Source organism: Mobula hypostoma, chromosome 28, assembly GCF_963921235.1.
Source record: "Mobula hypostoma chromosome 28, sMobHyp1.1, whole genome shotgun sequence".
NCBI classification, from domain to species: domain Eukaryota; kingdom Metazoa; phylum Chordata; class Chondrichthyes; order Myliobatiformes; family Myliobatidae; genus Mobula; species Mobula hypostoma.
Genome location: NC_086124.1, coordinates 25,816,320 through 25,842,227, shown reverse-complemented (window position 1 = coordinate 25,842,227; position 25,908 = coordinate 25,816,320). Strand labels below are relative to the sequence as shown.

Genomic DNA, 25,908 nt, shown 5'->3' with positions numbered 1-25,908 from the left:
TGGGGAGGTCTAGAACGAGGGGTCACAGTTTGAGGATAGAGGGGAAGCCTTTTAGGACCGAGGTTAGGAAAAACTTCTTCACACAGAGAGTGGTGAATCTGTGGAATTCTCTGCCACAGCAAACTGTTGAGGCCAGTTCATTAGCTATGTTTAAAAGGAAGTTAGATATGGCCCTTGTGGCTACAGGGGTCACGGGGTATGGAGGGAAGGCTGGGTTCTGAGTTGGATGATCAGCCATGATCATAATAAATGGCGGTGCAGGCTCGAAGGGCCGAATGGCCTACTCCTGCACCTATTTTCTATGTTTCTATGTTTCTAAGATGTTAAGAGGCATAGATCAAAAAGATAGCAGGGATTTTTCCCCAGGGATGAAATATCTAATAACAGGGGGAGTAATTTTAAAGTGATTAAGGGGAAGGGATAGGGGATGTTAGAGGTAGTTTGTATTTATTTACACATAGAGAGTGTTGTTTTTGCATGGAACACGATGCCGGAGGTGGTGGTAAAGGCAGATACATTAGGGACATTTAAAAGACTCTTAGATAGGCAGATAAGATAGAAAAACGGAGGGTTCTGTGGGAGGGAAGGGTTAGGTTGATCTTGGAGTAGACTGAAAGATCGACACAATATCAATGGCCAAAGGGTCTGTACTGCGTTGTTTTGTGTTCTGTGAGCTGGAGAGGCAGAATGGGAGACTGATGGGGGCGCTAGCGGGCGGCTTTGTGGAGGACTTGGGGAGGGAGGGAGAGAGACATTTGTAACAAAGGGGTCGGGGTGAGCTGACCGCCTGTTTCCAGCCGCAGATTCCAAGGTGACGGCCAGAGCAGACGGGGAGGAGGCGAGGCCGGAGGAGAAGCTGGCAGACCCTGCCCAGGTCGCTGTCTCCCGTGAGAGAGGTAACGGGGGACTGGGGAAGCTGGGGAGAGGGCGGTGGCTTTTACCCCTGCATTGTCTGTATGACAGCCGTATTATAATTGCTAGGCTGGGGCTCATTCATACCCCAAAGGGAAGGAAATGAGAGTGCGGGGGCTGCCTCTGGTGGGATCACACCAGGTCAAACCTTCCATCACTTCAGAAGGGTCAACTGAGGTTGGAGTTGAGGTAGATGAGGAGGAGGCATCCGATGAGAAAGGCTGGGGAGAGGGACACCAGATTGCGCTAGGGTTAGATAAACTCTTTGAGATTGTCATAGCTGGGGGATGTCGTGGGGATGAGCTCCCACGATCTTTTAAATATTCCCAGTGGTGAGTGTCTCAACTAGCCTCTGAAAACCAGTTCCAGTTCCTGGCCTTCGATTGTGGCTTAGCTACTAAGCCCGGCGGAACTGTTTCTACTGACAGGAGAAGGGACAAAGGCGGGTCACTGGTGCCTTAAAACCAGTCCCTTCAGGCAGATGGAACGTATCAGTCGTGGTTGGCAGCTCATCTCGGAGAAGGAAAACTCTGATACACTAGTGAAATTTAAGAGACTACGAGACAGGTGTATGGAGGAATTTAAGGTGGGGGGGGGTTATATGGGAGGCAGGGTTTAAGGGTCGGCTCAACATTGTGGGCCGAAGGGCCTGTACTGTGCTGTACTATTCTATGTTCTATGTAAACCTCAGCTGCCTCGTGGCTGTACCCACTCATGGGGAAGGCTTCGGGAGTAAACCTCGAGGAGAAGTCCAGAGCTGGACTCCCTAGTGCAGTCCCATATTGAGTTCAACGCTGAGCGGCAACTCCTGCGACGCTGCTGGTACCAAACTCTACCGGTCTCTGCCGTTCCTTTGGGTTCATCAGGTATGTGGAGGGGGAACCTGCTGTCTGGGCAACAGCTTGGTCTCCATACTGTCCTGCCCTGGCTTTGCGTATCATGTCAACAGCTGGGACGGTCGATTCTTGTCTTGGGATAAGGAGAAACTTCCTGTCTCTGGGATGTGCGGATCTTGGCCCAGGTGGATCTCCCTCACCACCACCCTTCCATGAGAGGAACAGAATTAGGCCAGTCGGCCCTGATTTACTGTCCCTCCCGACCCCGTAATCTTCGACGCCCTTACTAATGAAAACTTTTCAAACTCCGCTTTAAGTATACCCAATGAATGTCACAGCCGTTCGTGGCAAAGAATTCCACAGATTCACCACCCTCTGGCTAAAGAAATTCCTCCTCATCCCTGTCCTAAAGGGACATCCTTCTATTCTGAGGCTGTGCCCTCTGATCCTAGACTCCCAGCTATAGGAAGCCTCCGCTAAATGTCCACTCTTTCTAAGCCTTTCGATATTCGATTGGTTTCGATGCGACCCTCTCCTCATTCTTCTAAACTACAGCAAGTACAGTCCCGTGGCCTCTCAACACGTACAGCACAGAACACGTCCCCTTCACACCAAATGAGATTCCCATCTGGGCTTGTCCCTTTAACATAAAACTATGGCACAGGAACCGGCCATTCGGCCCACAATGTATGTGCTAGGAACCTTGCTAAATTTAGCCAAATCTGTTCTGCCTGCTTGAGGTCCTCCAACTGGTCATGGTCAACTATGGATGCTGTGTCCCGGTTGTTCACGAGATGCATAAGCCAGAGCAGTCCGATACGGAGAGCGAGCTGTTGCCAGTGTAACAGGCTCCCCCTCTCCACGCTGCTGATGAATCCAAAGGAACGGCAGGGGTAGCGGCATCGCAGGAGATGCCAGCCAGCGTTGAAATCAACGTAGAGTATTAGAGACCCTGGCTCTGGATGTTTCCCTCAGGGTTTACTCCCTAAACATTCCCCGTGAGTGGATATAGTGGCAAGGCAGCAGAGGTTTGAGATCAGAGTTTCCTTAGATGAACTGCCAACCACGGCTGACGAGCCCCATCTGCCCGAAGCGACTGGTTTTAAGGCGCCAGTAACCCGCCTTTGCCCCTTCTCCTGTCAGTGGAAACTGTTCTGCTGGGCTTAGTAGCTAAGCCACACGTGAAGGCCAGGAGCTGGACTTGGTTGTCAGAGGCTACGTGAGACGCACGCCATTGGGAGCTTTCAATAGGTAGTGGGAGCTTGTCCCCATTACCACCCCCGGCAAAAACAACCTTAAGGAACCCAGATCCCTCCGTCCACTTGAACACCTATATGGCATGAAGAGGACCAGAACATAAAAGCAAGGATTTAAGGTACTGGTGAGGGCTCACTTGGAGTATTGTGAGGAGTTTGGGGCCCCTTACTCAAGAAAGGATGTGCCGGCTTTGGAGGGGGTTCCGAGGAGGTTCAGGGGAATCATTCACATGAGCTTTGGGCCTTTATTCGCTGGAATTCAGAAGAATGAGGCGGAATCTCATTGAAAGTGTAAAGGGTTTGATAGGGTGGACGTGGAGACGGGTGTCTCCTATGGCGGAGGAGTCTAGGACCAGAGGGCACGGTCTCAGGGCGTTCATTTAGAATGGAGTTGAGGAGGAATTTCTTTAGCCAACGGCGTGGTGAATCTGTTTGCCACGGATTGTGTGTTGGTGTAAAATGGAGATTGATACATCCTTAATTAGCCAGGGCGTGAAAGATTACAGGGAGAAGGCAGAAGAATAGGGTTGCGAGGGAAATGGGTCGGTCATGCTGGAATGGTGAAGCAGACGATGGGCCGAATGGTCTATTTCTGCTCCTATATCTTATGGTCTCTGCCTCTACCACTACCTCTGGCGGCTCGTTCCAGGCTCCGATTGGAATTCACACTCATTCCCCGTACCTACTCCGAAGTTAACGCAAACACGAGGATATCTGCAGATGCTGGAATTTCAAGCAAACACATGAAAGTTGCTGGTGAACGCAGCAGGCCAGGCAGCATCTCTAGGAAGAGGTACAGTCACCAGCAACTTTTATGTGTGTTGCCCAAAGTTTACGCGTCGTTTGCGAGCCTAGCTTTCCTGTACGCTCCTCTCCTCAGCCAGACTCCCGGAGTCCCTCACCTCCTGCTGTGCCGCCGGACGGCGCCGGGCCTCCGCAGACGGGAAGTGCCCCAGGGAGTCGGCCCCCCAGGCGGATTCGCAGGTCTGCAGGTAATTCCTTCGCTATTGTTGCTGCATTGGTCCTGTCAGAATGTGTGCGTGACTACACACCTGTGTGTACATCCACCTGCGACCTGTGTACGTCCCTGTTCGTATCTGTCAGTCAGAGCGGTGTGTTCAGGAATGTGTACGTGTCCACACGCTCAGTGCTTGTTCCCGTGTATAACTGTTTATTTGTCGGAGTGTGTCTGCGCTCCTCTCTGGATCTGTGCCTGTGAATCTCTGAATATTTTCCTGTAAGACCCTTGGTCTTGGGCACGGGGATCTGCGTTTCTGTGGGAGTCTTGAGTGTGTGTGAGTGAGAATGTATGTGTCGGCGAGAATGTGTGCGTCTGAGTGTGTGGGCAAGAACGTTTGTATCTGAGTGTGAGAATGTGTGTGCGCCTGTGTGTGTGGGCGAGAACGTGTGTGTCTCAGTGTGTGTGTGAGACTGTGTGTGTCTTTTTGTGTGTATCTGACATCTACGTCTAATAGCGGGTAATGTCAGTGTGTGAAGTCTGTGCGTGAGTGTGAGAGATGACGTACGTGCGTGAGAATATAATTTCAGTGTGCATAGGGTCTCAGTGCGTCATTCACTTGTGTAAGTACCTTGAGTGTGTCCTTGTGAGTGAGAGAGAGAGAGATCGATCGTGATCGTGATCGTGATCGTGTCGGGGTCTATGTTGTCTCCTCCCCCTCTCCCCGCTGTACTGGACATGTCTCTGCTCCGCACTGTGGGACGTCTCCGTCCTCGCCACCCAACCTCCCCCCCCCAACCCAGGGAGCTGCAGGACCAGTGCTGTCTGTCGGAGCTCGAGGAGACCCGGTGCCGGGCGGGCGTGGAGGCCGCGCAGAGCGGGGACCCGTGTCTCCGGGATGAGAAAGAAGGCTGCGGGTCAGATTCATTTCAGGTAAGCTCCCTTCCCTGCACCTCGCCCGGCTCCAGAGCCCACTGGGGTGGAAAAGGGGGCGGGGGGAGGTCTTGGGGGCAGAGGTCCTGACCAATACTGCACAGTCTGATCCCAGGCTGGGTTTCAATCAAGGAACAGGGCCGATGAAAAGTATTCACCTGCTCCCTGCTCCCCCCACCCCGGAAATGTTCATATTTTATTGTTTTACATCATTGAATCACAGTAGATATAATTTGTTTTTTTTTGACACTGATCAACAGAAAAACTTTTGTGTCAAAGTGAAAAGAGATCTCTACGAAGTGATCTAAATTAATTACAAATATAAAACACAAACTGACCCCTTCTCTTTCCCTCCCTCCTCCCCCCTCCTCTTTCCTTCTTTCCATCTCTCTCTTCCCTCCTCCTTCCTCCCTCCTACCTCTCCCCTCCATTGCTCCCATTTCCTCTTTCTCCCCTCTCCCTCCACCTCCAGCCTACCCCTCGAGCCTCCCCTTCCTCTCAACCTGATTACCCCACCTCTCCCACTTCCCCCTCCCCCTGCCCTGGGCTGGGTCTGGAAAGCAAAGGGTAGAGGTGGGACAAGACATGTCTGGCCACTCAGCCCATCTCTCCCCTCCTAGCGCTGCTGCAAGTGCTGCTGGCTCGGCCTGCACTCGGCATCCCGCGGCCTGCCCTGCGACTGGCCCGCTCGGCTAGGAACTGCCTGTTCCCAGGCCGCCTCCGTCTGCTGCCACCGTCAGGCCGACCCACACCCGTCCGGAAGCCGGGGCTCGGACAAGCCCTCCTCGACCGGGAACCGCCGGGAGGCAAGGCGGCCGCAGGAGGACGTGTCAGTGGGTGAGTGAGGGGGTGAGGGGAGAGGGAGGGGCCCGACCTGGAGGTACTCAGGACAAGAAGGTACGCGGGAAGGGGCCGCATTTATTTGGAGATCGGTGGTACGAGGATTCGTCACAGGACAGGATTGTGTGTCCCAGACACACAAACATCACAGTACAGACCCTTCGGCTTACAATGTTGTATTGACCCTTTTACCGATTCTAAAACTAATCTAACCCTTCCCTCCCAATAACTCTCCATTTTTCTATCATCCATGAGTCTTAAGATTCTTTTGAGTGTCCTAAAGTATCGCATCTATCACCACCCCTGGCAGGGCATTCCACACACCCACCACTCTGTGTTAAAAAAAACACAAACTTCTGACGTTCCCTCTATACTTTCCTCCAATCACCTAAAAAATATGCCCTCTTGTATTAACCCTTTCATCCCACTCAGTCTGTGCCTCTTATCATCTCATATATCTCTATCAAGTTACCTTTCCTCATCCTCCTTTCCAAAAAGTAAAGCCCTAGCTAACTCAACCTTTCCTCATAAAAAACGCTCTCTAATCCAGGCAGCATCCTGGTGAATCTCCCTTGCACCCTCGCCAATCCAGGCAGCATCCTGGTGAATCTCCTCTGCACCCTCTCTAATCCAGGCAGCATCCTGGTGAATCTCCTCTGCACTCGCTCTAATCCAGGCAGCATCCTGGTGAATCTCCCTTGCACCCTGTCCAATCCAGGCAGCATCCTGGTGAATCTCCTCTGCACCCTCTCTAATCCAGGCAGCATCCTGGTGAATCTCCTCTGCACCCTCTCTAATCCAGGCAGCATCCTGGTGAATCTCCTCTGCACTCGCTCTAATCCAGGCAGCATCCTGGTGAATCTCCCTTGCACCCTCTCCAATCCAGGCAGCATCCTGGTGAATCTCCTCTGCACCCTCTCTAATCCAGGCAGCATCCTGGTGAATCTCCCTTGCACCCTCGCCAATCCAGGCAGCGTCCTGGTAAATCTCCTCTGCACCCTCACCAATCCAGGCAGCATCCTGGTGAATCTCCCTTGCACCCTCTCTAATCCAGGCAGCATCCTGGTGAATCTCCTCTGCACCCTCCCTAATCCAGGCAGCATCCTGGTGAATCTCCCTTGCACCCTGTCCAATCCAGGCAGCATCCTGGTGAATCTCCTCTGCACCCTCTCTAATCCAGGCAGCATCCTGGTGAATCTCCTCTGCACCCTCTCTAATCCAGGCAGCATCCTGGTGAATCTCCTCTGCACCCTGTCCAATCCAGGCAGCATCCTGGTGAATCTCCTCTGCACCCTCTCTAATCCAGGCAGCATCCTGGTGAATCTCCTCTGCACCCTCTCCAATCCAGGCAGCATCCTGGTGAATCTCCCTTGCACCCTCTCTAATCCAGGCAGCATCCTGGTGAATCTCCTCTGCACCCTCTCTAATCCAGGCAGCATCCTGGTGAATCTCCCTTGCACCCTGTCCAATCCAGGCAGCGTCCTGGTGAATCTCCCTTGCACCCTCTCCAATCCAGGCAGCATCCTGGTGAATCTCCTCTGCACCCTCCCTAATCCAGGCAGCATCCTGGTGAATCTCCCTTGCACCCTCTCTAATCCAGGCAGCATCCTGGTGAATCTCCTCTGCACCCTCCCTAATCCAGGCAGCATCCTGGTGAATCTCCCTTGCACCCTGTCCAATCCAGGCAGCATCCTGGTGAATCTCCTCTGCACCCTCTCTAATCCAGGCAGCATCCTGGTGAATCTCCTCTGCACCCTCTCTAATCCAGGCAGCATCCTGGTGAATCTCCTCTGCACCCTGTCCAATCCAGGCAGCATCCTGGTGAATCTCCTCTGCACCCTCTCTAATCCAGGCAGCATCCTGGTGAATCTCCTCTGCACCCTCTCCAATCCAGGCAGCATCCTGGTGAATCTCCCTTGCACCCTCTCTAATCCAGGCAGCATCCTGGTGAATCTCCTCTGCACCCTCTCTAATCCGGGCAGCATCCTGGTGAATCTCCCTTGCACCCTGTCCAATCCAGGCAGCGTCCTGGTGAATCTCCCTTGCACCCTCTCCAATCCAGGCAGCATCCTGGTGAATCTCCTCTGCACCCTCCCTAATCCAGGCAGCATCCTGGTGAATCTCCCTTGCACCCTCTCTAATCCAGGCAGCATCCTGGTGAATCTCCTCTGCAGCCTCCCTAAATATTCCTCATCCTTCCTGTAATGAATCGACCAGAACTGAACACTGTCAGAGTGTGGTCTGACCAGGGTTTTATAGAGCTGCAGCGTTACCTCTCAGCTCTTGAACTCAATCCCCCAATTAATGAAGGCCAACACACCCCATACACCTTGACCATAAGACCATAAGACAAAGGAGCAGAAGGCGGCCATTCGGCCCATCGAGTCTGCTCCGCCATTTTATCATGAGCTGATCCATTCTCCCATTTAGTCCCACTCCCCCGCCTTCTCACCATAACCTTTGATGCCCTGGCTACTCAGATACCTATCAATCTCTGCGTTAAATACACCCAATGACTTGACCTTCACTACCGCCCGTGGCAACAAATTCCATAGATTCACCACCCTCTGGCTAAAAAAATTTCTTCACATTTCTGTTCTGAATGGGCGCCCTTCAATCCTTAAGTCATGCCCCCTCGTACTAGACTCCCCCAACATGGGAAACAACTTTGCCACATCCACTCTGTCCACCCTATCGGACTCCCCTACACTATGGGGAAATGTAGTGACTGACCTTTGCCCCTCTTGATCCTACACATCTCAGTACAATTCCCCCACCCCACCATCCTTCGCTCCAGGGAAATCAGTCCCAGTCTGTCCTCTTAACTCAAGCCCTCTGGTCCGAGCATGGGGTCACCTAAACTTCTTTGGCCGGACTCCCGCCGCTCCCTGGGTGAAATTCCCTCCCTCTCAGCCAGTTAGCGAGTCTTGGTGCGTCACAGGCTGAGTGGGCGCAGCAGCGAGAATCGAGAGGAGATATCTTCCCCCCACCCCCTCCACACCCACACCCCACTCAGCCCCCATCAGGAGAGGGTAGAGCCCAGGGACATCATCCCGGCTGCGATATGGTTGTGTGCCAGTGACTGAATCTCTCTCTCCCTGGCAGAGGCAGGCAGAAGTGGAGGGGAGAGAAGACAGGGGAGCCGGTCACCGGGGGAGGAAGATGTCTGCGCAGGTAAGGTCAGCTCTTCCCCCAGTCCCACTCCCTCCCCGCTGCCCCTCCTGTGGTGACCCTTCCGGCTCGCTGCCCCATCCCTCTGCCTGCCCTCTCTCCCTCTTCGCCCCCTCCTTGCTGTCCATCTGCAATTGAAAGGCTTCCTCAGAACGTGAAAGCGGAGATTTTCGCGGGGTGGGGGTTGTCTCCGGCAATCGGAATCCATTCCCCCTCCCCTCCCACCCCACGCCCGTGGCGGGGGCCGTGCATTTTAATGACTGATGTCGTGTTCCCAGGGCAGATTCGCTGCTCCCAGACCTGCTCTCCGTTCGGACGTTCGCACGTGTGTACCTGCCTGCCGGGGTATCAGCTGCTGGCAGACGGAATGTCCTGTGAAGGTAATGCACACCCCCAACCCGAAGCCTTTCGTAAACCTCCCACCGTCCTCTTCCCACAGCGCGACAAACCTTCGCCATTCCGAAATTCGGGAGGCACGGGATCCGGGGCAACTTGGATTCGGAATACAGGACGACACCACCAGGTTCAGGAACGGTACTGCTAGTCAGAGTATTGTGAGCAGTTTTGGGCCACATATCCAAGAAAAAGATGAGCTAGCACTGGAGAGGGCCCAGGGGAGAGAATAATCACAGGAATGAAAGGGTTAATATATGAGGAGTGTTTGATGCCTCTGGGCCTGTACTCACTGATTTTGAAGAATTGTGTGTATGTGTGGGCGGGGGGGGGGGGAATTTTATTGAAACTTACCAAATATTGAAAGGCCGAGATGGAGTGGATGTGGAGAGAGTCTGGTGGGGGACTCTGGGACCAGAGGGCACAGCCTCAGAAAACGAGAACCAGAGGGCGGTGGACAACAGGAATTCTGCAGATGCTGGAAATTCAAGCAACACACATCAAAGTTGTTGGCGAACGCAGCAGGCCAGGCAGCATCTCTTGGAAGAATTCCACATCCCATTCCCATTCTGACATGTCTATTCACGGCCTCCTCTACTGTAAAGATGAAGCCACACTCAGGTTGGAGGAACAACACCTTATATTCCGCCTGGGTATCCTCCAACCTGATGGCATGAGCATTGACTTCCGCTAATGCCCCAGCTCCCCCTCGTACCCCATCCGTTATTTATTTATATACACACATTCTTTCTCTCACTCTCCTTTTTCTCCCTCTGACTATACCCCTTGCCCATCCTCTGGGTCCCCCCCACCGTCTTTCTCCCCGGGCTTCCAGTCCCATGATCCTCTCATATCCCCTTTGCCAATCAGCTGTCCAGCTCTTGGCTCCGTCCCTCCCCCTCCTGTCTTCTCCTATCATTTTGGATCTCCCCCTTCCCCTCCCACTTTCAAATCTCTTACTAACCCTTCCTTCAGTTAGTCCTGACGAAGGGTCTCGGCCCGAAACGTCGACTGTAGCTCTTCCCAGAGATGCTGCCTGGCCTGCTGCATTCACCAGCAACTTTGATGTGAATCTGTGGAATTCATTGTCACAGATGGTTGTGGAGGCCGGGTCACTGGGTATAATTAAAGTGGAGGTTGATAGGTTCTTGATTAGTTGGGGTGTCAAAGGTTATGGGGAGAAGGCAGGAGAATGGGGTTGAGAGGGAAAGTAAATCAGCCGTAATTGAATAGCAGAGAGTCAATGGGTTGAATGGCCTGGTTCTGCTGCTATGCCTTATGGCTCCTGAACGAGTGTGGATAACTTCACTCACCCCAACACTGAACTGATTCCACAACCTGCAGACTCGCTTTGAAGGACTCGACAACTCACGTTCTCTGTGTTAATTAATTCTTATTGAATTTGCACAGTTTGTCTTTTGCACATTGGTTGTGTGTCAGACTTTGCGCTCTACCACATGAATCTATCACATTTCTTTGTTCCACTGTGAATTTCTGCAAGAAAATGAATCTCAAGGTAGTGTGTATTGAAATAAATGTACTTTGATAATAGACTTACCTGGAACTTTGCACTTTTGAAGGAACGTATTCTGCCTGGAGGTCGGTGAGCAGTGATGTTCCACAGGGATCTGTTCTGGGACCCCTCCTCTTTGTGATTTTTATAAATGACTGGGATGAGGGAAGGGTGGGTTAGTAGGTTTGCAGATGACATGAAGGTTGGTGGGTGGGGCTGTGTGGAAGGTTGTTGTAGGTTACAGCGGGCCATAGACTGGAAGCAGAACTGGGCTGAGCAGTGGCAGATGGAGTTTAACCCAGGAAAGTATGAGGTGATTAACTTTGGAAGGGTGCATTTGAGGGCAGGCACAGGGTTAATGACTGAGGGATCCTGGGGTCCACGTCCATAGGTGCCCCCAAGTCAAGAAGTTGGTTAAAAAGGTGTACGAAGTGTTGGCCTTCATTAATCAGAGGATATGGGTCCTAGCTATGCCTGCCTTTTTGTTGGGTTTGTGGAACAATCTATGTTCCGTGCCTATTCTGGTATCTGTCCCCCACTTTTCCTTTGCTACATCGACGACTGCATTGGCGCTGCTTCCTGCACGCATGCAGAACTCGTTGACTTTATTAACTTTGCCTCCAACTTTCACCCTGCCCTCAAGTTTACCTGGTCCATTTCCGACACCTCCCTCCCCTTTCTAGATCTTTCTGTCTCTGTCTCTGGAGACAGCTTATCCACTGATGTCTACTATAAGCCTACTGACTCTCACAGCTATCTGGACTATTCCTCTTCTCACCCTGTCTCTTGCAAAAACGCCATCCCCTTCTCGCAATTCCTCCGTCTCCGCCGCATCTGCTCTCAGGATGAGGCTTTTCATTCTAGGACGAGGGAGATGTCTTCCTTTTTTAAAGAAAGGGGCTTCCCTTCCTCCACTATCAACTCTGCTCTTAAACGCATCTCCCCCATTTCACGTACATCTGCTCTCACTCCATCCTCCCACCACCCCACTAGGAATAGGGTTCCCCTGGTCCTCACCTACCACCCCACCAGCCTCCGGGTCCAACATATTATTCTCCGTAACTTCCGCCACCTCCAACGGGATCCCACCACCAAGCACATCTTTCCCTCCCCCCCCTCTGCATTCCGCAGGGATCGCTCCCTACACAACTCCCTTGTCCATTCGTTCCCCCCCATCCCTCCCCACTGATCTCCCTCCTGGCACTTATCCGTGTAAGCGGAACAAGTGCTACACATGCCCATACACTTCCTCCCTTACCATCATTCAGGGCCCCAAACAGTCCTTCCAGGTGAGGCAACACTTAACCTGTGAGTCGACTGCGGTGATATACTGCGTCCGGTGCTCCCGATGTGGCCTTTTATATATTGGTGAGACCTGACGCAGACTGGGAGACCGCTTTGCTGAACATCTACGCTCTGTCCGCCAGAGAAAGCAGGATCTCCCAGTGGCCACACATTAATTCCACATCCCATTCCCATTCTGACATGTCTATCCACGGCCTCCTCTACTGTAAAGATGAAGCCACACTCAGGTTGGAGGAACAACACCTTATATTCCGTCTGGGTAGCATCCAACCTGATGGCATGAACTTCGACTTCTCTAACTTCCGCTAAGGCCCCACCTCCCCCTCGTACCCCATCTGTTACTCATTTTTATGCACACATTCTTTCTCTCACTCTCCTTTTTCTCCCTCTGTCCCTCTGAATATACCTCTTGCCCATCCTCTGGGTCCCCCCCACCCTCATCTTTCTTCCCGGACCTGCTGTCCCATGATCCTCTCGTATCCCTTTTGCCTATCACCTGTCCAGCTCTTGGCTCTATCCCTCCCCCTCCTGTCTTCTCCTATCATTTTGGATCTCCCCCTCCCCCTCCAACTTTCAAATCCCTTACTCACTCTTCCTTCAGTTAGTCCTGACGAAGGGTCTCGGCCTGAAACGTCGACTGCACCTCTTCCTACAGATGCTGCCTGGCCTGCTGCATTCACCAGCAACTTTGATGTGTGTTGCTTGAATTTCCAGCATCTACAGAATTCCTGCTGTTCTTAGAGTATTGTGTTCAGTTCTAGTTGCCTCATTATAGGAAGGAGTGGAAGCTTTAGAGAGGGTGCAGAGGAGATTTACCATCCTGCTGCCTGATTGTCTTATAGGTTGAATCAGCCAGGACTTTTCTCTTTGGAGTGAGAGGCGACTTGATAGAGCTGTACAAGATCATAAAAGGCGTGGCTAAAGTGCATAGCCAGCAGCTTTATCCCAGGATGGAAATGGTTAATACGAGGGGGCACCATTTTAAGGTGATTGGAGGGAAGTATGGGGGGGCGGGTGGATGTCAGAGGTAAAGTTTTTACGCAGAGTGTGGTGGGGTGTGGAATGTGCAGCCCGGGGACGCAACAACACATTTTACTATTTGTTATGATGTCCGTGTGAAAATAATGCTGTTCTTACCTCTTATTCTTTAATATCCCTTCCCTACCACTCTTCCCTGTCTCTCCTCTCCTGCACCCTCGCCTCTCCCCACTCCCACCCCCTGCACCCCCCGCCCCCCGCGGACAGATGTGGACGAGTGCGCGTCAGGGTCTCACAACTGCTCCGGACAACATAGGTGCATCAATCTCGAAGGATCGTTCAGCTGTGTACAGAGCGCGGGGCTGTGCAAGGACGGTTTCTCGATGAGCCAACAGGGAACCTGTGTCGGTAAGGATTACATCCGGACTCCTCTGGGACTGATCCCTCAACTTGTGTCCTGTGTCCGCCGCTGTGTCGAACAGAAACTGCAGGGGAATCTGACAAAAAATGTTCACTGTATAGAGCACCTCCCCTCCCCCTTCCTTCCCTGAGAGAGAGGGACAGAGAGACACCGGTCAGTGTACAGATCTCTCCCCGAGAGAGAGGGACTGAGAGACACCGGTCAGTGTACAAATCTCCCCTGAGAGAGAGGGACTGAGGGACACTGGTCAGTGTACAGATCTCACCCCCGAGAGGGACTGAGAGACACCGGTTAGTGTACAAATCTCCCCTGAGAGAGAGGGATTGAGGGAGACTGGTCAGTGTACAGATCTCCCCCTCGAGAGGGAGTGACTGAGAGACACCGGTCTGTGTACAGATCTCCACTGAGAGAGAGGGACTGAGAGACACCAGTCAGTGTACAGATCTCCCCTGAGAGAAAGGGACTGAGAGACACCGGTCAGTGTACAAATCTCCCCTGAGAAAAAGGGACTGAGAGACACTGGTCAGTGTACAGATCTCGCCCCCCGAGAGGGACTGAGAGACACCAGTCAGTGTACAGATCTCCCCGCCGAGAGAGAGTGACTGAGAGACACCGGTCTGTGTACAGATCTCCACTGAGAGAGAGGGACTGAGAGACACCGGTCAGTGTACAGATCTCCCCCTGAGAGAGAGGGACTGAGAGACACCGGTCAGTGTACAAATCTCCCCTGAGAGAGAGTGACTGAGACACACCAGTCAGTGTACAAATCTCCCCTGAGAGAAAGGGACTGAGAGACACCGGTCAGTGTACAAATCTCCCCTGAGAAAAAGGGACTGAGAGACACCGGTCAGTGTACAGATCTCGCCCCCCTAGAGGGACTGAGAGACACCAGTCAGTGTACAGATCTCCCCCCCGAGAGAGAGTGACTGAGAGACACCGGTCTGTGTACAGATCTCCACTGAGAGAGAGGGACTGAGAGACACCGGTCAGTGTACAAATCTCCCCTGAGAGTGAGTGACTGAGACACACCGGTCAGTGTACAAATCTCCCCTGAGAGAAAGGGACTGAAAGACACCGGTCAGTGTCCAAATCTCCCCTGAGAAAAAGGGACTGAGAGACACCAGTCAGTGTACAGATCTCTCCCCGAGAGAGAGGGACTGAGAGACACTGGTCAGTGTACAAATCTCCCCTGAGAGAGAGGGACTGAGAGACACCGGTCAGTATATAGATCTCCCCACAAGATGGACTGAGAGACACCGGTCAATGTACAGATCTCACCTGAGAGACAAGTACTGAGAGACACCGGTCAGTTTACAGATCTCCCCTGAGAGACAAGGACTGAGAGACACCGGGCACTGTACAGATCTCCCCCCCGCCCCCCGAGAGGGACTGAGAAACTCTGGTCAGTGTTCAGAACTTCCCCTGAGAGAGAGGGACTGAGAGACACCGGTCAGTGTACAAATTTCCCCTGAGAGAGAGGGACTGAGGGACACTGGTCAGTGTACAGATCTCGCACCCCCCCCCCCACCAAGAGGGACTGCGAGACACAGGTCAGTGTACAAATCTCCCCTGAGAGAGAGGGACAGAGAGACAATGGTCAATGTACAGATCTCCCCTGAGAGAGAGGGACTGAGAGACACCGGTCAGTGTACAAATCTCCCCTGAGAGAGAGGGACTGAGAGACACCAGTCAGTGTACAGATCTCCCCCTGAGAGAGAGGGACTGAGAGACACCGGTCAGTGTACAGATCTCCCCTGAGAGAAAGGGACTGAGAGACACCGGTCAGTGTACAGATCTCGCCCCCCGAGAGGGACTGAGAGACACCAGTCAGTGTACAGATCTCCCCCCCGAGAGAGAGTGACTGAGAGACACCGGTCTGTGTACAGATCTCCACTGAGAGAGAGGGACTGAGAGACACCGGTCAGTGTACAGATCTCCCCCTGAGAGAGAGGGACTGAGAGACACCGGTCAGTGTACAAATCTCCCCTGAGAGAGAGTGACTGAGACACACCAGTCAGTGTACAAATCTCCCCTGAGAGAAAGGGACTGAGACACCGGTCAGTGTACAAATCTCCCCTGAGAAAAAGGGACTGAGAGACACCGGTCAGTGTACAGATCTCGCCCTCCGAGAGGGACTGAGAGACACCAGTCAGTGTACAGATCTCCCCCCCCGAGAGAGAGTGACTGAGAGACACCGGTCTGTGTACAGATCTCCACTGAGAGAGAGGGACTGAGAGACACCGGTCAGTGTACAAATCTCCCCTGAGAGTGAGTGACTGAGACACACCGGTCAGTGTACAAATCTCCCCTGAGAGAAAGGGACTGAAAGACACCGGTCAGTGTCCAAATCTCCCCTGAGAAAAAGGGACTGAGAGACACCAGTCAGTGTACAGATCTCTCCCCTAGAGAGAGGGACTGAGAGACACTGGTCAGTGTACAAATCTCCCCTGAGAGAGAGGGACTGAGAGACACCGGTCAGTATATAGATCTCCCCACATGATGGACTGAGAGACACCGGTCAATGTACAGATCTCACCTGAGAGACAAGTACTGAGAGACACCGGTCAGTGTACAGATCTCCCCTGAGAGACAAGGACTGAGAGACACCGGGCACTGTACAGATCTCCCCCCCGCCCCCCGAGAGGGACTGAGAAACTCTGGTCAGTGTTCAGAACTTCCCCTGAGAGAGAGGGACTGAGAGACACCAGTCAGTGTACAGATCTCCCCCTGAGAGAGAAGGACTGAGAGACACCGGTCAGTGTACAAATTTCCCCTGAGAGAGAGGGACTGAGGGACACTGCTCAGTGTACAGATCTCGCACCCCCGCTCCCCCACCAAGAGGGACTGCGAGACACAGGTCAGTGTACAAATCTCCCCTGAGAGAGAGGGACAGAGAGACAATGGTCAATGTACAGATCTCCCCTGAGAGAGAGGGACTGAGAGACACCGGTCAGTGTACAAATCTCCCCTGAGAGAGAGGGACTGAGAGACACCAGTCAGTGTACAGATCTCCCCCTGAGAGAGAGGGACTGAGAGACACCGGTCAGTGTACAGATCTCCACTGAGAGAGAGGGACTGAGAGACACCAGTCAGTGTACAGATCTCCCCTGAGAGAAAGGGACTGAGAGACACCGGTCAGTGTACAAATCTCCCCTGAGAAAAAGGGACTGAGAGACACTGGTCAGTGTACAGATCTCGCCCCCCGAGAGGGACTGAGAGACACCAGTCAGTGTACAGATCTCCCCCTCGAGAGAGAGTGACAGAGAGACACCGGTCTGTGTACAGATCTCCACTGAGAGAGAGGGACTGAGAGACACCGGTCAGTGTACAGATCTCCCCCTGAGAGAGAGGGACTGAGAGACACCGGTCAGTGTACAAATCTCCCCTGAGAGAGAGTGACTGAGACACACCAGTCAGTGTACAAATCTCCCCTGAGAGAAAGGGACTGAGAGACACCGGTCAGTGTACAAATCTCCCCTGAGAGAGAGGGACTGAGGGACACTGGTCAGTGTACAGATCTCACCCCCGAGAGGGACTGAGAGACACCGGTTAGTGTACAAATCTCCCCTGAGAGAGAGGGATTGAGGGAGACTGGTCAGTGTACAGATCTCCCCCTCGAGAGGGAGTGACTGAGAGACACCGGTCTGTGTACAGATCTCCACTGAGAGAGAGGGACTGAGAGACACCAGTCAGTGTACAGATCTCCCCTGAGAGAAAGGGACTGAGAGACACCGGTCAGTGTACAAATCTCCCCTGAGAAAAAGGGACTGAGAGACACTGGTCAGTGTACAGATCTCGCCCCCCGAGAGGGACTGAGAGACACCAGTCAGTGTACAGATCTCCCCGCCGAGAGAGAGTGACTGAGAGACACCGGTCTGTGTACAGATCTCCACTGAGAGAGAGGGACTGAGAGACACCGGTCAGTGTACAGATCTCCCCCTGAGAGAGAGGGACTGAGAGACACCGGTCAGTGTACAAATCTCCCCTGAGAGAGAGTGACTGAGACACACCAGTCAGTGTACAAATTTCCCCTGAGAGAGAGGGACTGAGGGACACTGGTCAGTGTACAGATCTCGCACCCCCCCCCCCCCACCAAGAGGGACTGCGAGACACAGGTCAGTGTACAAATCTCCCCTGAGAGAGAGGGACAGAGAGACAATGGTCAATGTACAGATCTCCCCTGAGAGAGAGGGACTGAGAGACACCGGTCAGTGTACAAATCTCCCCTGAGAGAGAGGGACTGAGAGACACCAGTCAGTGTACAGATCTCCCCCTGAGAGAGAGGGACTGAGAGACACCGGTCAGTGTACAGATCTCCACTGAGAGAGAGGGACTGAGAGACACCAGTCAGTGTACAGATCTCCCCTGAGAGAAAGGGACTGAGAGACACCGGTCAGTGTACAGATCTCGCCCCCCGAGAGGGACTGAGAGACACCAGTCAGTGTACAGATCTCCCCCCCGAGAGAGAGTGACTGAGAGACACCGGTCTGTGTACAGATCTCCACTGAGAGAGAGGGACTGAGAGACACCGGTCAGTGTACAGATCTCCCCCTGAGAGAGAGGGACTGAGAGACACCGGTCAGTGTACAAATCTCCCCTGAGAGAGAGTGACTGAGACACACCAGTCAGTGTACAAATCTCCCCTGAGAGAAAGGGACTGAGACACCGGTCAGTGTACAAATCTCCCCTAAGAAAAAGGGACTGAGAGACACCGGTCAGTGTACAGATCTCGCCCTCCGAGAGGGACTGAGAGACACCAGTCAGTGTACAGATCTCCCCCCCGAGAGAGAGTGACTGAGAGACACCGGTCTGTGTACAGATCTCCACTGAGAGAGAGGGACTGAGAGACACCGGTCAGTGTACAAATCTCCCCTGAGAGTGAGTGACTGAGACACACCGGTCAGTGTACAAATCTCCCCTGAGAGAAAGGGACTGAAAGACACCGGTCAGTGTCCAAATCTCCCCTGAGAAAAAGGGACTGAGAGACACCAGTCAGTGTACAGATCTCTCCCCTAGAGAGAGGGACTGAGAGACACTGGTCAGTGTACAAATCTCCCCTGAGAGAGAGGGACTGAGAGACACCGGTCAGTATATAGATCTCCCCACATGATGGACTGAGAGACACCGGTCAATGTACAGATCTCACCTGAGAGACAAGTACTGAGAGACACCGGTCAGTGTACAGATCTCCCCTGAGAGACAAGGACTGAGAGACACCGGGCACTGTACAGATCTCCCCCCCGCCCCCCGAGAGGGACTGAGAAACTCTGGTCAGTGTTCAGAACTTCCCCTGAGAGAGAGGGACTGAGAGACACCAGTCAGTGTACAGATCTCCCCCTGAGAGAGAAGGACTGAGAGACACCGGTCAGTGTACAAATTTCCCCTGAGAGAGAGGGACTGAGGGACACTGCTCAGTGTACAGATCTCGCACCCCCGCTCCCCCACCAAGAGGGACTGCGAGACACAGGTCAGTGTACAAATCTCCCCTGAGAGAGAGGGACAGAGAGACAATGGTCAATGTACAGATCTCCCCTGAGAGAGAGGGACTGAGAGACACCGGTCAGTGTACAAATCTCCCCTGAGAGAGAGGGACTGAGAGACACCAGTCAGTGTACAGATCTCCCCCTGAGAGAGAGGGACTGAGAGACACCGGTCAGTGTACAGATCTCCACTGAGAGAGAGGGACTGAGAGACACCAGTCAGTGTACAGATCTCCCCTGAGAGAAAGGGACTGAGAGACACCGGTCAGTGTACAAATCTCCCCTGAGAAAAAGGGACTGAGAGACACTGGTCAGTGTACAGATCTCGCCCCCCGAGAGGGACTGAGAGACACCAGTCAGTGTACAGATCTCCCCCTCGAGAGAGAGTGACAGAGAGACACCGGTCTGTGTACAGATCTCCACTGAGAGAGAGGGACTGAGAGACACCGGTCAGTGTACAGATCTCCCCCTGAGAGAGAGGGACTGAGAGACACCGGTCAGTGTACAAATCTCCCCTGAGAGAGAGTGACTGAGACACACCAGTCAGTGTACAAATCTCCCCTGAGAGAAAGGGACTGAGAGACACCGGTCAGTGTACAAATCTCCCCTGAGAAAAAGGGACTGAGAGACACCGGTCAGTGTACAGATCTCGCCCCCCGAGAGGGACTGAGAGACACCAGTCAGTGTACAGATCTCCCCCCCGAGAGAGAGTGACTGAGAGACACCGGTCTGTGTACAGATCTCCACTGAGAGAGAGGGACTGAGAGACACCGGTCAGTGTACAAATCTCCCCTGAGAGTGAGTGACTGAGACACACTGGTCAGTGTACAAATCTCCCCTGAGAGAAAGGGACTGAAAGACACCGGTCAGTGTACAAATCTCCCCTGAGAAAAAGGGACTGAGAGACACCAGTCAGTGTACAGATCTCTCCCCGAGAGAGAGGGACTGAGAGACACTGGTCAGTGTACAAATCTCCCCTGAGAGAGAGGGACTGAGAGACACCGGTCAGTATATAGATCTCCCCACAAGATGGACTGAGAGACACCGGTCAATGTACAGATCTCACCTGAGAGACAAGTAGTGAGAGACACCGGTCAGTGTACAGATCTCCCCTGAGAGACAAGGACTGAGAGACACCGGGCACTGTACAGATCTCCCCCCCGCCCCCCGAGAGGGACTGAGAAACTCTGGTCAGTGTTCAGAACTTCCCCTGAGAGAGAGGGACTGAGAGACACCAGTCAGTGTACAGATCTCCCCCTGAGAGAGAGGGACTGAGAGACACCGGTCAGTGTACAGATCTCCACTGAGAGAGAGGGACTGAGAGACACCAGTCAGTGTACAGATCTCCCCTGAGAGAAAGGGACTGAGAGACACCGGTCAGTGTACAGATCTCGCCCCCCGAGAGGGACTGAGAGACACCAGTCAGTGTACAGATCTCCCCCCCGAGAGAGAGTGACTGAGAGACACCGGTCTGTGTACAGATCTCCACTGAGAGAGAGGGACTGAGAGACACCGGTCAGTGTACAGATCTCCCCCTGAGAGAGAGGGACTGAGAGACACCGGTCAGTGTACAAATCTCCCCTGAGAGAGAGTGACTGAGACACACCAGTCAGTGTACAAATCTCCCCTGAGAGAAAGGGACTGAGACACCGGTCAGTGTACAAATCTCCCCTGAGAAAAAGGGACTGAGAGACACCGGTCAGTGTACAGATCTCGCCCTCCGAGAGGGACTGAGAGACACCAGTCAGTGTACAGATCTCCCCCCCGAGAGAGAGTGACTGAGAGACACCGGTCTGTGTACAGATCTCCACTGAGAGAGAGGGACTGAGAGACACCGGTCAGTGTACAAATCTCCCCTGAGAGTGAGTGACTGAGACACACCGGTCAGTGTACAAATCTCCCCTGAGAGAAAGGGACTGAAAGACACCGGTCAGTGTCCAAATCTCCCCTGAGAAAAAGGGACTGAGAGACACCAGTCAGTGTACAGATCTCTCCCCTAGAGAGAGGGACTGAGAGACACTGGTCAGTGTACAAATCTCCCCTGAGAGAGAGGGACTGAGAGACACCGGTCAGTATATAGATCTCCCCACATGATGGACTGAGAGACACCGGTCAATGTACAGATCTCACCTGAGAGACAAGTACTGAGAGACACCGGTCAGTGTACAGATCTCCCCTGAGAGACAAGGACTGAGAGACACCGGGCACTGTACAGATCTCCCCCCCGCCCCCCGAGAGGGACTGAGAAACTCTGGTCAGTGTTCAGAACTTCCCCTGAGAGAGAGGGACTGAGAGACACCAGTCAGTGTACAGATCTCCCCCTGAGAGAGAGGGACTGAGAGACACCGGTCAGTGTACAAATTTCCCCTGAGAGAGAGGGACTGAGGGACACTGGTCAGTGTACAGATCTCGCACCCCCCCCCCACCAAGAGGGACTGAGAGACACAGGTCAGTGTACAAATCTCCCCTGAGAGAGAGGGACAGAGAGACAATGGTCAATGTACAGATCTCCCCCTGAGAGAGAGGGACTGAGAGACACCGGTCAGTGTACAGATCTCCCCCTGAGAGAGAGGGACTGAGAGACACCGGTCAGTGTACAGATCTCCCCCTGAGAGAGAGGGACTGAGAGACACCGGTCAGTGTACAAATCTCCCCTGAGAGAGAGGGACTGAGAGACACCGGTCAGTGTACAGATCTCCCCTGAGAGAGAGGGACTGAGAGACACCGGTCAGTGTACAGATCTCCCCTGATAGAGAGGGACTGAGAGACACCGGTCAGTGTACAGATCTCCCCTGAGAGAGAGGGACTGAGAGACACCGGTCAGTGTACAGATCTCCCCTGAGAGAGAGGGACTGAGAGACACCGGTCAGTGTACAGATCTCCCCTGAGAGAGACGGACTGAGAGACACCGGTCAGTGTACAAATCTCCCCTGAGAGAGAGGGACTGAGAGACACCAGTCAGTGTACAGATCTCCCCCTGAGAGAGAGGGACTGAGAGACACCGGTCAGTGTACAGATCTCCCCCTGAGAGAGAGGGACTGAGAGACACCGGTCAGTGTACAAATCTCCCCTGAGAGAGAGGGACTGAGAGACACCGGTCAGTGTACAGATCTCCCCTGAGAGACAAGGACTGAGAGACACCGGTCAGTGTACAGATCTCCCCTGAGAGACAAGGACTGAGAGACACCGGTCAGTGTACATATCTCCCCTGAGAGAGAGGAATTGAGGGACAGGGGTCAGTGCAGACCTGGCTGTCTGAGACCTTCTGGGAAACAATTTTACTGAGTGTAACTCCAGCCAAATCTTCATTTTTGCTCTGCGGCTGAATCAAGTTAAATGAATTTCCTCAGGTCAGCTCCCAACGGGCAGGTTACAGGCTGGTAGTTCAGGGTGTTTATATATAGAATAACAGATCACTGGGGTGTGTTACAGGTAGGGATCTAATCCAGGGGTTTGGGTGGTTTATATATAGAATAACAGATCCCTGGGAGTGGGTTACAGACTGGGATCTTATCCTGGGGGTTTGGGGGTTTATTTATAGAATAACAGATCCCTGCGGGTGGGTTACAGACCGGGATCTAATCCTGGGGTTTGGGGGTTTATTTATAGAATAAGAGATCCCTGGGACTGGGTTACAGACTGGGATCTAATCTGGGGGTTTGGTGGTTTATTTCTAGAATAACAGATCCCTGGTGTGGGCTAAGGGCTGGGATCTAATCTGGGGGTTTGGGGGTTTATTTCTAGAATAACAGATCCCCAGCAGTGGGTTACAGACTGGGATCTAATCCAGGGATTTGGGGGTTTATTTCTAGAATAACAGATCCCGGGACTCAGTTACAGACTGGGATCTAATCCGGTGGTTTGGGGGTTTATTTATAGAATAACAGATCCCCAGGAGTGGGTTACAGACTGGGATCTAATCCGGTGGTTTGGGGGTTTATTTATAGAATAACGGATCCCTGGGAGTGGGTTACAGACTGGGATCTAATGCATGGGGTTTGGGTGGTTTATATATAGAATAACAGATCCCCGGGCCTGGGTTACAGACTGGGATCTAATCCGGGGGTTTGGGGGTTTATATATAGATTAACAGATCCCCGGGAGTGGGTTACAGACTGGGATCTAATTCAGGAGTTTGGGTGGTTTATATATAGAATAACAGATCCCCGGGCCTGGGTTACAGACTGGGATCTAATCCGGTGGTTTGGGGGTTTATTTATAGAATAACAGATCCTCGGGCCTGGGTTACAGACTGGGATCTAATCCGGTGGTTTGGGGGTTTATTTATAGAATAACAGATCCCCGGGGGTGGGTTACAGACTGGGATCTAATCCGGGGGTTTGGGGGTTTATATATAGATTAACAGATCCCCGGGAGTGGGTTACAGACTGGGATCTAATTCAGGAGTTTGGGTGGTTTATATATAGAATAACAGATCCCCGGGCCTGGGTTACAGACTGGGATCTAATCCGGTGGTTTGGGGGTTTATTTATAGAATAACAGATCCTCGGGCCTGGGTTACAGACTGGGATCTAATCCGGTGGTTTGGGGGTTTATTTATAGAATAACAGATCCCCGGGGGGTGGGTTACAGACTGGGATCTAATTCAGGAGTTTGGGTGGTTTATATATAGAATAACAGCTCCCCGGGCCTGGGTTACAGACTGGGATCTAATCCGGTGGTTTGGGGGTTTATTTATAGAATAACAGATCCTCGGGCCTGGGTTACAGACTGGGATCTAATCCGGTGGTTTGGGGGTTTATTTATAGAATAACAGATCCCCGGGGGTGGGTTACAGACTGGGATCTAATTCAGGAGTTTGGGTGGTTTATATATAGAATAACAGCTCCCCGGGAGTGGGTTACAGACTGGGATCTAATCCGGTGGTTTGGGGGTTTATATATAGAATAACAGATCCCCGGGCCTGGGTTACAGACTGGGATCTAATCCGGTGGTTTGGGGGTTTATTTATAGAATAACAGATCCCCGGGCCTGGGTTACAGACTGGGATCTAATCCGGGGGTTTGGGGGTTTATATATAGAATAACAGATCCCCGGGCCTGGGTTACAGACTGGGATCTAATCCGGGGGTTTGGGGGTTTATTTATAGAATAACAGATCCCCGGGCCTGGGTTACAGACTGGGATCTAATCCGGGGGTTTGGGGGTTTATATATAGAATAACAGATCCCCGGGCCTGGGTTACAGACTGGGATCTAATCCGGGGGTTTGGGGGTTTATTTATAGAATAACAGATCCCCGGGCCTGGGTTACAGACTGGGATCTAATCCGGGGGTTTGGGGGTAACAGATCCCCGGGGTGGGCTAAGGGCTGGGATCTGCTCTCAGGGTTGGGTCTTCACTGACGGTGGTGGGTCTGCTCTCTGATAGACACAAATGAGTGCGCGTCCCTTCACCAGCCGTGCCCGCCGGGTCTCAGCTGCTACAACACCATCGGCTCCTACTCCTGTCTCTGGACGCCCATCAGCTGCAGCATCGGTTACCGGGCCAGTGAGGACAACACTCGCTGTGTGGGTGAGCCCCCCCATCCCCTGGTCTTCCCTGACCTCCTTTCCATTCCACCCCCCCAAACGGCCCGTGGGTGGGGTAGATCCCTTCTCATCTCTCCCGAGGCTCTCCCTTGGATGCTGGTCAGATGGTCCTATCAATGCAATCACATCCAACTGGAGGGGTGGCGAGGGAAGGGAGGTGAGGGGGGAGGGTGGTGAGGAGGGTGTGGCAGCAAAGACAGAGGTGGCAGGGAGGGAGGGGAAGTGAGGAGAGTGGTCCATAAAGACCATAGGAGCAGAATTAGGGCATTTGGCCCATCAAGCCTGTTCCGCCATTCAATCATGGCTGATCTTTTCCTCCCCTCCTGAGCCCCACTCCCTGGCCTTCTCCCCGTAACCTTTGTTGCCGTGTCCAATCGAGAACCTGTCAATCTCTGCTGTAAATATGCCCAACGACCTGGCCTCCACAGCTGCCTGTGGTAACAAATTCCACAAATTCACCAACTGCCGCCTAAAGAAATTTCTCTGCATCTCTGTTTTAAATGATCGCCACTCTATCCTGAGGCTGTGCCCTCTTGTCCTAGACTCCCCCACCATGGGAAATGTCCTTTCCACATCTACTGGTCGCAGAGAGGGAGGGGCGGCGATGACGGAGTGGTGACAGAGAGGGCTGATGAGGAGGGAGTGGTCACAGGGAGGGAGGGGCGGCGATGAGGGAGTGGTCACAGGGAGGGAGGGGTGATGAGGAGGGAATGGTGGCGAGGAGGGCATTGAGGGATGAGAAGCAGTGAGGAGAAAGCAGTGGGACGAACACAGAGAGGGGGCAGTACTTTGGAAGGAGGGAGGGAGGGATGGAGGGACGGTGATAAGGGAGGGGCAGCAAGGAGGGAAGGAGGAATGAAGTGGAGGACGGGGAGGGCAATGATGGGGAGGGTGGTTGTTGTTGGCCCAGAGACTTGAACTGGTGTCTAATGGAGACCCCACCCCCTGACCCCCTCACCCTACTGTGTGCAGACGTGGACGAATGCCGAGATGACTCCCACCGCTGCCACGCCGAACAGGTTTGCCGGAACATTCCGGGCAGCTACAGGTGTGACTGCCGGCTGGGGTACCGGCCCGACCCTGTCACCAGACGCTGTGTGGGTAAGGTCCCTGGTGTTGCTCCTCACTCCCTGTCCCTCCTCTCCACTCTGTCTTACCCCTCTATCATCTCCTCCCCTCCCACCTGTGACCCCCCCCCCACTCCCACCCACCGCTCCTCTGTGTCTGACCCTGGGAGTGTGTGATGGGACGGTGTGGAGGGAGTTTCACGCTGTGTCTGACGCCGGGAGTGTGTGATGGGATGGTGTGGAGGGAGCTTCACTCTGCTTCTGATCCCGGGAGTGTGTGATGGGACGGTGTGGA

The 25,908-nt window shown here is 53.2% G+C and overlaps 1 protein-coding gene across 3 annotated transcripts in view; it reads left to right on the top strand.

Moving 5' to 3' along the window:
* LOC134338998 (fibulin-2-like) overlaps positions 1-25,908 on the top strand; it is a 49,152-nt gene that overhangs the window by 11,368 nt on the left and 11,876 nt on the right. For 2 of the 3 annotated variants that reach the window (XM_063035226.1, XM_063035224.1), the window contains exons 3-11: positions 798-896; positions 3,885-3,996; positions 4,766-4,895; positions 5,516-5,732; positions 8,841-8,909; positions 9,185-9,286; positions 13,363-13,503; positions 24,386-24,529; positions 25,519-25,647. In XM_063035226.1, coding sequence (XP_062891296.1) covers positions 798-896; positions 3,885-3,996; positions 4,766-4,895; positions 5,516-5,732; positions 8,841-8,909; positions 9,185-9,286; positions 13,363-13,503; positions 24,386-24,529; positions 25,519-25,647 — 1,143 coding nt within the window. The remainder of the gene's footprint in view (positions 1-797; positions 897-3,884; positions 3,997-4,765; positions 4,896-5,515; positions 5,733-8,840; positions 8,910-9,184; positions 9,287-13,362; positions 13,504-24,385; positions 24,530-25,518; positions 25,648-25,908) is intronic. The other variant, XM_063035227.1, reaches the window with a different exon arrangement.